Here is a 13,432-nt window from a genome sequence, read left to right on the forward strand (position 1 = left end):
ATAGGTCCCATACCTGACCGAGGCAATTCAGGAATTTATACAAAATTTTTGACTGTATTAACAGCAGGTCTGATACCACAGAAAAAGGTTTCAACCTCGGAACTGATTCTTCCGGGTGTGTGAGACGAGTCAGTCATGGTCACTCGAGTCAGTCGAGTCCACTGATCAACGAGTCCTGAAAGCTTGTATCTTACCTAACTTTATTGTCCACTGTTTACTGTTACAGTGGCTCAGTCCACACACAAATAAGTAGGGCTTCGTACAAGCGGGTCTAACAAGGCCTAGATGACCCTTTGTTACAAGTTCCTCGATTACAGATACAGAAACTGTTTAATGTGTGTGCATGAAGAACATGTCGGGCAGGGAAGGTGAGTGTTTTGGCTAGTCGGAAGGTCTCAAGGTTACAAGTCGTGTGACCTGCTCGAGGCGTTTCCTCTACCACAAAATAATGATACAATGACTGTCGCTGCTACCCGTCACATCACACCTTATAACTTGCCCCTTGGGCTTATCCCCAATCCAACGACCTTTAATGTATTAACGGCAGACGTCAGTTACTACGGGCTCGCTCACCTGCGTGATCCACCGGTCGCCGGTGTCCACACGCTTCTTGGCAGCGTCGCGCTGCGTCTGCTCGAGGCGGCGCTTGGCGCTGGTGGCGGCGTCCGTGTCGGCGGCGCGCAGGCCGGCGGTCACGTGCCGCCACACGCGCCGCGACTCGTTGCCGCCCTGCCGCGAAATCGGCGCCACGCGCTTGCGCCGCGGCCGCATGGACGACACGTCGAATAGAACTTCGCTGCGCTGCGCACGTTCATAATACATGTTCATAACTAACTACGTCATCATCATTTAAGACACAGTTAACAGTTTCACAATGTATGATCAGTATCACATCTCTGGGCTCTGACGCAACTAGATATATCCCTATGTTTTGCTTTGCGTACCTCTGGCTTGACTACACTGATTACATTTTAATTTGTGTACCTCTGGCGTGACTACATTGATTAGAATTTGATTTGCGCACCTCTGGCGTAACTGCATCGCGAGGGGTGGGTCTCACTATTTCTATTTTGAATTCGTATTTATAAAAATACTGGGACAGAGAGTCCCAATATTTCTAATGTGGGCGCCGTTAAAAACGCGGCGACAAAAAAACGCGTGTACATAGAAACTATTTATTTTCTCTTTAGATAAAACCATCACACAACATTTAAAGCGGTTCGACGACGAATGATTTATGTCACATGTTGATAAACAAAAACAATAACTTATAATTTACGTCAACAGCCAGAGCCCAGAACCTTTTGAAAAAGATTAGGTAGAATAAGGTTTTACTGCCGTTTCTTTTCGGCTAACGGTGACAGGTCAGATGTTTTTTTTTTCATGGTGGTTATTATTTACCAGTGCTTTTATCAAATCCTGTGTCAAAGCATAAATGGTGACCTGAGGAAGCTTCATTAGTCTCGAGTGGCTCTGTTTGTTGCCTCATGTTAGAGAATAGACTGTACTAGCGTTTTTTTCCCGCAATAGAAATAGTGGGAAACAATTTGGAAAAAAACGCTTGTTCCACTTTTTCTATTTTGTATTTCCATGGAAATAGTGGGATACACCCCATCGGGAGTGTTTCGAACGAATTTGCCAAGCTATAGAATAAAATTACTTAATGCAATTATCCTTGAATAACCATCTACTTACCCCAGATTCAGTCCACCTCCCTTCCATCCTAGTGTTCCACTCCCCCTGCGCGGTGTAGTACGGCTTCTTGTCGGTGCCGGCGTATATCTCGCACGTCACGCGGTGCTTCTTGCCGCCGTAGAAGGGCTTCGTGAGGAACTCCACGTTGGCCTTGTGCCCTGTCTGTACGCACTCTATCACAACCGCTCCTCCCAGTTCTATCCACGGAACTGTTAGTATTGACCTGATGGAATAAAATTTTCATGTTGCAAATAGTCAAATGTATTTATTTTTTTGATTCTTTACAAATTAGCCTTTGACTAAAATTACACCTGATTTTAAGTGATGATGCAATCTAAGATGGAAGCGGATCTACACCTCTTTCGGTTTTTACACGACATCGTACCGGGACGCTATTTGCCAGTAGGGTGGTTACTAGCCAATGCCGAAGGCTCCCACCAATCCCACCTGGGTATCGAACCCAGGACCTCTGAAATTTGACTCAGAGGCCGTCGAAAAAGATGTGTGTGCCTATTGTATTGTTAGAGGGGACCTAATTATAATTTGACGTCCACTGCAGGACATAGGCATTTTGTTAGGGACTTCCAAACATCACGATCCTTCGCCAAAATTGCTCGGCGATGTTAACCTATAGAGTTGTTTATAAAAGCTTGTTAAACCTTCTTTCTTATTTGTTATCGACAATTTCGTGGAATTATTTTCTCGCTGGCATTGGACCTTTTTATTGACATTTCGAGAATCTTCTGTTGTTTTGTCGCCGGTATAAATAGGCTAGTTTTAGAGAGCTCGATACAGTCTGCAGCGTTTTGGGGCCCGAGCAGATGTACGCCTTGTAGACGCCCAGTTACAGCCCCACTATAGTGTCCCACCTGCCGTATCCGTTGGGAAAGGTGAGCGAGTACTCCTCGCCCAGGTCCAGCAGCGTCACGAGCCCGCGCCCGATGTTGTGCACGCCGATGGACAGGCCCAGGAACTTGCTCTTGGTCCACACCCACGCGTCGAACTGTATGCGCTTGTTCACGTGCTCCGCGTAGAAGGCGGAGATGGGCGGGTGGTGCGACACTTGCTCCGCCACGAACGACAGCTGGTCGGGCGAGCACCACGGCACCGGCCCGTCGCCCACCTCTTGCTGGAGTCAACGACAACTACTCATTATAGACCCCAAATAGGCACGGATGCCTTCTTAGATTGTTAAGGATTCTTTAACAATCTAAGAAGGAATCTTAATTGTGATTGACTTCGGTCTAAATCCTTAATAAAGATTTAGACCGAAGTCACTCACAATTATCATCGTTTTACAATGTCTAAATCGATTACAAATATATAAACAAGTGTCCTTTAGACCACATGACTGAAGTATAACTACTTTCAAAAATAAAAAACAAAGCGCCATCTGTGAGGCTCAGGCATAACTGCATCACAACAGGTCATTGAAGTGTACAAAAAAGGACCGTGTCAGAGTTTTCTAAGAACGCCATCTACTGGTGGTTATAAACAACAAACACGAAGTGTTACTTAAAAAATACCCACATAAATCCATTATGTCCGTATGAAATAATTAGGGTTTCCACAGTCAACAGCCAAATAAAATCGTTGACACTCCCATGATATGCGGGCGACGGAGGGAAAGACTGCGCGGGTGTGAAATCGTGCGTGCGGGAAAGTGAGGTGCATTAGTCGTGGGTTTTTCATTCATCGCTACACGCCCCTCGGCCCGCGCGGACCATCGGGAGCGTTACGAACGAACTTGCCAAGCTGTAACTAATGTACTAAGAAATAATACCTTGCATGTGTTGTTTTCTACCGACTCCCCCTCTTGGTCCCAGTGGCATCGGAACACCTCGCCCAGTATGGGGTTGTACGGTTTCTTGGCGACCTGCGACTTGCGGCCCGCGTGGTACGAGCTCAGGTACCAGCGGATCACCTGCACCATGCGCTCGCGGGGGGTCGGCTGGTCTACTATCCTGCAATGTGAGAGTATATTATCAAATATTGTACATACAGGATGCCCCATAAATAATAATAATGGATCAAAGTCAACTGGAAGATCCATTATAGACTAAGAGCCCGTCAACCCCAGACCTTCGTCATTTTATACAAGCTGAAATTTTGTCAGCTCATGCTCCTACCGTAAGTATGGTAGCTAATTATGGAATTTGGACAGTGGTGGCTTTTAGAGGTTTTAAGAATTAAGACAACCGTCTAAGTATAAAGCGCAATTTTTTCATGTTTTCCTCGGCATAATATGAGAAATTATATTCCCAGTCGCCAGTCACTTAGCTTCACAGGAACTCTTTGAAAAACACTATTTTATTTGAAACTTCAAGGGTCTCTAGCGAAGGGTTGCCATGAAGCCAATTGTCTGGCAAATGGGGATATCATTTCTCATATTATGCCAATAAAAATATACTATATACGTAGACGTTTGACGGTTAAAAAAAAAGAAGAATTATTTTTCCACATTTAAGAGTCCGGACACAAATCCAAAAGGTTCTAATGTATGATCCCCAGTTCTTAGACTAATGTCGTACCTAGAATAGGATTTACATTTGGAAAGCATATTTCAAAGATATGGGCATATACTATTTTGGAGATTGTGAAGCAATAGTAAACTCACTTAATAAATTGGTCGGGGTGAGCGAAGGAGTCCGCGTACATCTCGAGCAGTGACCGCCTCTCCAGGATAAACGTGGGCAACACCACCTGCAAACAGACAGGAATAGGTCAGTTGACACTTCAAAAAGGGCCTTAGATTATTCATTATCATTCTACTAGATTTTTTTTTATTTATTTATTTAGTCTCTCATTATTCCTGCAATCTGTCGTGAGACATTCAGCGGGCTTTTAAGTATTTGAATTAAGGCGTGTTTGGTGCAAAATCCAGTGATTTGTCCAAATATAATAATGTAGTGTCTATTTCATGACATCTTGTGGTGTTCTACTAGATTGAAAAAAAATAGCGCTATTGACATCAAGTAACATCGTGACGTCACAAAACGGGCGACAGCGTTTTTGACGTTTGGAAAAATTTCAAAAATACATGAAGTTTGAGCTTTGTACCTATGGGCCTAAAAAGGCATAGAGGCACTCGAACGAAGTAGCGAAATATACTCGGATTATCTCTACATGAACCAATGTCACATAGCTCGACGAAAGCTCAAGTGGTAATGGGCAGGGCATATAGTCTGAAGAGTCAATGAATGTTGGGGTCCTAAGGTGCTGGAATGACCACCACCGGAAAGTGCAGTTTTGGTCCAACCCTCACAAAGGACTGTAGACATAAAAGGAAAACTGCTGGATATTAGGAGCTGTGGTTTTAGGAGGAGGTACTTACTGGGGGCCTATCTCTAGCAGTAGACAGACGTTCATCAGCTGATAATCTATACTAATATTATAAAGCTGAAGAGTTTGTTTGTTTGTTTGATTAAACGCGCCAATCTCAGGAATTATTGGTCCGATTTGAAAAATTCTTTTAGTGTTAGATAGCCCATTTATCGAGGAAGGCTATATATTATCCCCATATTCCTACGGGAACGGGAACCACGCGGGTTAAACCGCGCGGCGTCAGCTAGTGATGAATATGATGATACCTTTGTGAGATCCATTCCGATTTTAACTTGTGAGAGTAGGTGTGTGACGACCGAGCCGTGGTTCTCCATCGAGCCCAGGTCGCTGTCAGAGTCGTCTTCGTAAAGAGCTGCGAACAAACATTCATATTAAATAGAAGCAGGCATTAATTTACAGAAGTTTAATATGAACATTGGGCAATCTTAGTAATCTATGGATTCACCGTGCGGGTGCCGGGTACATCGTATTGCAGAGAGAAAAACCTGAGCAGATCCCCGGACTTGTGATTGTGACCGATACTGTAATAATAATAATGGGTGGTATTTTCGGTTGTCCTCTGTGATAAACCTCTCTCTGATAAACTCTGTGAAAAGTGGCAACGCGATCAATGATTGACAAAAAGCAGCCATGTCTTTTATTTATTATTTATTGCAGTTACGAAATTAAATATTCACGTTACACCTTTGCGTTTGGGTCACAGGAATTGATATGTGTTCTGAATAATCTAAATTCAACTTAATTGGTTAAGAAGATTCGAAGAAAACGAACAACAACAACAACAACAACATCTTATAAGGGTTCCGTTTTTGTACGCGTGTACGTTTGGAACCCTAATAAACAGAAAATAGAAGTACCTACTAATACTAGGTACTAAAAGTAACATGTTTACAGAAATTCTTGTGTGTACACCATTCTGTTACATCCAATGCGAAACTATCTACTGAAAGTATGCAGTAATAAATATAGTCTTTCTGACTTAATTAATTATTCACAGTAAATTCTGTTATTTAAAACCAAGAATATCAAACAATGAAAAAAACAAAAGAAATGGGCTCGTCCAAAAATACCGCGCCTAAATAGAGTCATGTAAAGATTGCTATCCCGCTTCCGACACCCATTACGGTGCAATGCAAACACATAACTTCACCCTGCTCGCTGGGGCGGCGGCGGTCTTGTGTACCTATGACGTCACCGCGTCAGTAAACGTAAAGTAGTAGATAATCCGAGAGCTGGCGAACATTTTTGGGTAGGTATTTGAGGCAAGATGAAAACTTGTATTGTGCATCTCCTATACTATTCTAATAGAGTACTAGAGACCTGGTTGAGGAATAGGGTTTTTTATTGCAAAACAATTGCCTTGAGGCAATCTGAAAATTTTACAGATTTAATTTTTTGGAGAATGAAAATCATTAATTATTCGGATCTTTTACTTCACCAGATGCTTGCAAAACCATTTTGCAAAAAGAAGTTAAAAGTTATTGATTTTTTGTCTTATTCAATTTAATAGTCAATAAAAACTCAGGTTAATAGGTCAGGGTATTTTTTGCAAAAAAAAAAAATACACTGCTACCCAGCCTGTTGGGAGGCTTCGGTCGTGGCTAGTTGCCACCCTACCGTACAAGCGACAAAGACGTACCGCGAAGCGATTTAGCGTTCCGGTACGATGTCGTGTAGAAACCGAAAGGACTGTGGATTTCGTCCTACTACTAACAAGTTAGCCCGCTTACATCTTAGATTGCATCTTCACTTATCGTCAGGTGAGATTGTAGTCAAGCGCTAACTTGTAGAAAAAAAAGCCAGGTCTTCAATTCTGTGTTAGGCAGTTCATCACTCCGCGCGTGCCCCTCTTCCACAGCCGCCGTCGCCTAACGCATCTTGATTTTGGCACTTTTTTACTACTAGCTTGGTTGTCACTACACGCAGCTACAGCTAATTTCAAAGACGATAAAGATTACATCGGACTGTACCTACCTAACCTGCCCAAAAGTGTTCGCCAGCTCTCGGACCACAAGTTAGCCCTTGACTACAATCTCACCAGATGGTAAGTGATGATGCAATCTAAGATGGAAGCGGGCTAATTTTTTAAGAGGGGGATGAAAATCCACACCCCTTTTGGTACGTCTTTGTCGATAGGGTGGTAATTAGCAACGGCCAAAGCCTCCAACCAGCCAGACCTGGACCGATTAAGAAAACCTCAATCGGCCCAGCTGGGGATCGAACCCAGGACCTCTGTCATTTAAATTCACCGCGCACACCACTGCGCCACGGAGGCCGTCAAAATTTCCAAGAAGATAAAGATTACATCGGACTGTACCTACCTACCCAAAAATATTCGCCAGCTCTCGGGCCATGTGTAATTTAGTGGCGCAAGTCGCAACCGCAATGGTTAGGTAGGTATATAATCGTGATGCAACATCCCGAGCCATCAGCCGATGTAAGGAACCACTTTATTCCCGTCACGCGCCGCTCCTGCAGCCGCCTCTGACTCACTGTGACTCACGAGTCACTTATTGTGTTGCTTCACATAGTAGAACTTATGTTACAGGAATGTGGTTGTGTGTTTTTTGAATTATTAATTAGAATTTGACTAACATTTCTACCCGGATATATTAATAAACGTCAGCATTTCACGCCATAAAAAAAATCATATGAATTCACGCCTATATATCCCACTAGCAGACACCCGCGAATGAAAAGAAGCCTATGTGTTAATCCAGAGTAAAATCTATTTCCATTCCAAATTTCAACCAAATCGCTTCAGCAGTAGCGGCGATAAAGAGTAACAAACATCCATACAAACTTTCGCGTTTGTAATATTAGTAGGATAGGATCTACCAGGCGTAATACACCTCGGATCGGTAGCGCTTATCTGTAACGATGTTTGTAATTCGACAGTCTTGAATCCTCTCTATCTATCTGTCTTTGTCTAACACTGTATCATATCTCAGAGAGAGATAGAGACGAACTCGCTTATACTGTCGAGTTAAGATCCCTAATTCCCGAGGTGTACTCAGTTTAAGCTTCTATAATGTGTTGTACCTGTCACCGTTAGATTCTAAAATACGTAATCTCACTCGTGATATTTTAATCTACCGTCATATGTGATCCTGATTGACAATTTAACGGTTTCACTTCCGATAGATTATAATATACCGAAAAATAACATGTTAAATTGTAATTAGTATTTTCAGTTCACAATATGCTGGCTACAATATTACTAGTGAGATTATAAACTAACGTATTTTACAATTTAACAGTAACATATCCACGCCTCGTCGCGGTTAAAAACCAAATAATCGTCTGAGATTTAGTCCGCGTTCAATTTCTGATTTCCCCTAAGATTTAATAAATCATTTTGCCGATTGCCTTAGAGGCTAGAAGGAAATAAATGAATTTTTGTTTCCTACCATCAATCAATAAAATAAAGCTTTACTTACTTAAGTAGTCATACCTTTAATATACTCTGTACCTAGTAGGTATTTAAGACATTTTTATATTGTTGTATAGCATTATTAATTACTATATCTGCCACAAAGTATAATAAAGTGGAACAGTTTATTTGTGCTTTGTTTTAGCTGACTAACTTGTTAGGAATAGGATGAAAATCCACATCCATTTCGGTTTCTACACATAACGGAACGCTACATTGGCGGTAGGATAACTAGCCACGGCCGAAGCCTCCCATAAGTTAGACCTGGACTAAATAAAAAAAAACCTCGATCGGCCCAGCCGGGGATCAACCATGGACTTGTAAGTCCACTGCGCCACGGAGGCCAAAGGCTATACGTTATATATGCGTTCCTATTCATTGATACGATAGTAATGTAATTTTAGGAAATTGTAGTAGGTAAACAATATTTACACAGGGAATTTTTCGAGTCAGTTTACTTTTTTTAGATAATCGGCCTAGATAGTTGATGGTGATGACGTTATAGTCAAACTATTCCTGGGATCCTGTTTAAAACTAAACATGTAGTGGAAAGAAATGTGGTTATTTGTATTTTTAAACTAACATTACTTCAGTTTTACAGACCAACTTGACTGTCAAACGCTTTGAACACCTTAACCACTAGGTACATCAAAATCCCAACAGATTTCCAATAGTCAACTAAACTGTCGTTATCAACCCATATTCGGCTCACTGCTGAGCTCGAGTCTCCTCTCAGAATGAGAGGGGTTAGGCCAATAGTCCACCACGCTGGCCCAATGCGGATTGGTAGACTTCACACGCGCAGAGAACTAAGAAAATGCTCTGGTATGCAGGTTCCCTCACGATGTTTTCCTTCACCGTTTGAGACACGTAATATTTAATTTCTTAAAATGCACATAACTTAAAAGTTGGAGGTGCACGCCCCGGACCTGATTCGAACCCACACCCTCCGGAATCGGAGGCAGAGGTCATATCCACTGGGCTATCACGGCATTATACATTAACTAAACTGTGAGTTGACATAATTATATAGTTTTTATCAAAATTAACCGTTAGTAGGGTGTTAGTAGGGGTAAACCATGGGTGTGTCGGTGATTTTTTTGTCACGAACAGTCTGCGAGGCGTTGCCGCGTTGTCACCATTGTATAGAAAGCTGGGACACGGCTCAATATACGCTCGAGGAGTGTCCTGGGAACCAGAGCGTCGCTTCCTGGTTAGCCGCTATAGAAAAGATTAATGTGACACTGTGGATAGCGGTCACGCTAGTTGAGAAAGAACGTCAGAGATAATAAGCGTACTAGACTGCCCAAAAATGTTTGAAAACATTAAGAACATTGTACCTATATATCTTACAGTAGCAAAGGGTTGAATTAAATTAAGGAAAGCCGTCCCAAAGAAAAGGAATTTCATTAAGCGTGATACAAACTATCTAGACACAGTATAACAGTGAATATTCATGGATTTCTAGTGGTAAGTCGGCCGGAATCGGCTTGCATGAACTTAATTATTATTAGTGTTTAGTAGTTTATCTGTTGCAAGGTGACGAGATATACCAAAACTCCCCTACTCATAAAAATGTCTGTTATTCCTCTTATCTGACCACTTATCTTTGCATATCCTATGACACCAGGTACGTAGTGCAACCAAATATTCGTTTTTCTAATTGTGTACGTGCCGTAGACTCCTTCATTGGACCTCAGCAGCGTCACCGGGGGTTCTGGGCGAGCGCAGAAGCATCGCCCGATGAAGCGAAGGCAGAAGCAGAAGAGACGGGCGGAACGACTCACTAAAGACCCCTCTGATACTCGGACCTCGGCTTAGAGGGCCGTTCTTGAAGGGTGTTTTGGCCTGAGTTTATCAGTCCGGGTGCCCCCGAGATCGTGAGTAAGGGTGAGGCCAAACGAGCGTAATTTAAGCCTCAGAAAGTTTCATTTTGCGACGCCGTGTGGCAGGAACTGGACTTTTGTATGAAACCGAATGCAGCAGAAATTATGCGACTGACAACGCACAAAATTACGCTCGTTTGGCCACACCTTTAATAGTGCAACTGAGGCATCGGTGCGTTCTTTGGAACTCGGGGATTACAAATGGGGGTTTTAGTGCCACATAATCAGATCACTATACATTTGCAGAGTAGATATATAATATACCATTGGCGTATTTAGGATTATTTCCTGGGTATCTATGTACATATCACTGAACACAGTCGACACTCAATATAAAAATTTCGTTAGCAATATTTGTGGACGCAGACCTCTGAAACGGCTCGACGTATTTATTATTTTTTCTTTGTATTTATGGTAGGTATCAGAAAAGGTCCTAATATATGTAAATGAAGTTCTTATAAACTCCATTTAAATTGAATTTCCCGCGAATATAATTCATCTGTCAGAAAATTCTCGAGGTTTTTTGTACAAGTTACCGTTTTTATTGGAAACAATTTTGATTTACTTATTGTAAAAGAATATTTGAAGCAATAGCTTTTAATGTTGTTTCCATTTACAGGTTTGTAATTATCAGTTGTTTGTACCGTAAAATATGTTGTATTTGCAAGAATGACGATGATGAAGTTGATTTTTAAAATGTTTATTACTTTAGGTTTTTCTTTACTATAAGTTGTGATTGTTATTATTTGATATTTTAAATGATTTTTTGTGTAAAATTATTAGTTTTTCGGCGTCCATCATAGAATTTCAAATCGGTAGCCCAGTATCCTAGGGTGGGCACTGGACTATTCTAGGGTGGGCCCGGCCCACCCGGCCCACCCGCTATATACAGGGTGATTCGGTCTTTAGTGCGGATATTTTTTTTCGTGGTTCTGTATCATTAATAGAATATAAATCTACAAACAGTTCGATACATTTTATGTAATTTTTTTTTTAATTTATGTCTCTAAAATAACAAAATAATGTACATATTATTACTAAACAAGATATATTCAGCTTAAAAGTGATCTGGTGACGTCCTTTAGGTATCAAACGAAAATAAAATAAACGCACAATAGAGTGACCCTAAAATTCTGTTCAAAAGTAAATAACTTTAGCTAACGATAATTTTGTTATTTTTGAGTTAAAAAAAAAAAGAAAAAATACGTGATCATTAAATTTTGTTTATGTACAAAATATAAAAATATCCGCACTAAAAAAAATTTCTTCCTGTATACCTATGACGGTATTCAAACATACACTCACCGTCATAGTCGATCTCTCCGTCTCTGGTGCGCGGCAGGTCGACGGCGGCGGGCGACGCCGGCTCCTGCTCCGACGCGCCCTCCGCGCCGCACGTGCGACTTGCACTGCAACAATCACGACTCATAAAGTATACATACACGGTAGTTCTTGGCAATTTATTGCAGCAACTCTATAGCTTGGTTCACACCTGAGCAATGTCTTTTAGCAGACTCAAAAGTGATTACAAAAATAAGAAAACTAATGTCGAACAAAGGTAACGATTCACAACATTTGTCAGGACAACTTAATTAACAACAAACTGTAACCAAAATAAGTCCCTAGAAGGGTAGAGAATGACCTTGAGTGAAGTCACGCACTTGTGAACGATGTGCGTAGGGTTAAAGGTACCTTTGACTGTTAATAAACGCTCCCCTTTTCCACTCAAGTCACTCATCGGAATGTAACCGATAAAGAATTACACAACAAGAGATGTGGACGGCTCGAACGCCACGAGCACACTGAAGCCGTCCGTACCGCAAGTCGTTGCAACGCGGCGATAACATGTCATAAATTATCAAGCCCTGATCTTTAATTGGGATTAATTAAATGAGTTACAGAACAACAACAACGGGGAGAGTTCCTATGAAAAGCGTTGGTCGACCTTCACGCCTTGATCATAATTCCTTCCAGTGAGAACTTGCACGCGATGTCGCAATCTGTCTGTTTGCACGTTATATGACATTTGTTTTTTTATATCGTAGAGTGAAAATGATAGTGGATTATTCACATGCTGCTGTATTAGCTTTATCAGTCGAATTTAAGTTTACTGAATATCTAATAGCTAAACTGAACTACGTTGGATATTTAATTTTACATGTCACGACATATTTTTAACAGACTTCACAAAAAAATACCCACAAAACTGATAAGCGAAAAGTAAGACCATATTATGCTCTACATGCTGATCAATTTGAAGGCAGTCCTCAGCAGTTGTCGTATTTGTTTAAGCCGTTCCTGAAAGAACCACATGAAAAACCTAAATCTTTGTGATATTCATACGTAGCTTCAATTACTACATCATCAGCTTAGCTTGTTATTTTCGGTTTTTAGTTTAGTGGGTACGTTTTTGAATTTTTTTTAATTTTGTAACTCTCAATGAGTCGAATAATCCTGATAGTTACAACAAGGATATAATTATGAACCGTGGATCCGTCGAAACTGGGTGGACATAAATTTTTGCATGAGAGGTGTTTATCTGCTAATTCATTACGAAAGACTAATAATGTAATTTTGTTAAAAGTACAGTATTTCGAGAACCCCCGGTTTATGAAAGTCGGTTAAACATAGCTTAACAACTGCTCGTTCATTATGAGGCAAATACCACAGCCTTGTGTCATCGATCCCTTGCTCGGCCGTGACATTGGCCGCAGATAGTATTGAACTGTAGAGTGTCCACTATCCAAGGACGCTCCTCATTGTTCTAGCGCGCTTTGTTGCCAGCCCCTTCCCTTCGACGTGTTTCCTGTGTAAATTGACTTAATGCTACATTTAAATTGTACTTGCTTTTATATTGGAACGAAGTTCTTTTGCGACGACAGAATACGTCACGTAAGGAAAGGTGTTACACATACAAATGTTACGTTCACATTGCAATGTCTTGCACGTATTTATAACGCATGTCCTATGTCTAAACATACAATATATTTGGTCGTACTGTTACATCCCTAAATTCCATATTCAAACCGCAGAGCTATGACACAGATATAAATGTTCAGTCAGCAATATATTT

At 41.3% G+C, this 13,432-nt stretch overlaps 1 protein-coding gene across 1 annotated transcript in view; it reads right to left on the reverse strand.

Annotated features, from left to right (window-relative positions):
• Positions 1-13,432, reverse strand: part of LOC112047076 (oxysterol-binding protein-related protein 9) — an 80,302-nt gene that overhangs the window by 6,196 nt on the left and 60,674 nt on the right. Inside the window, exons 9-15 of the mRNA XM_024083994.2 lie at positions 11,665-11,768; positions 5,286-5,392; positions 4,313-4,398; positions 3,479-3,659; positions 2,565-2,824; positions 1,696-1,918; positions 574-801 (exon numbers count right to left, since the gene is read on the reverse strand). Of these exons, the coding sequence (XP_023939762.1) occupies positions 574-801; positions 1,696-1,918; positions 2,565-2,824; positions 3,479-3,659; positions 4,313-4,398; positions 5,286-5,392; positions 11,665-11,768 (1,189 nt within the window). The remainder of the gene's footprint in view (positions 1-573; positions 802-1,695; positions 1,919-2,564; positions 2,825-3,478; positions 3,660-4,312; positions 4,399-5,285; positions 5,393-11,664; positions 11,769-13,432) is intronic.

Source organism: Bicyclus anynana, chromosome 20 (assembly GCF_947172395.1).
Source record: "Bicyclus anynana chromosome 20, ilBicAnyn1.1, whole genome shotgun sequence".
Classification (NCBI taxonomy): Eukaryota; Metazoa; Arthropoda; class Insecta; order Lepidoptera; family Nymphalidae; genus Bicyclus; species Bicyclus anynana.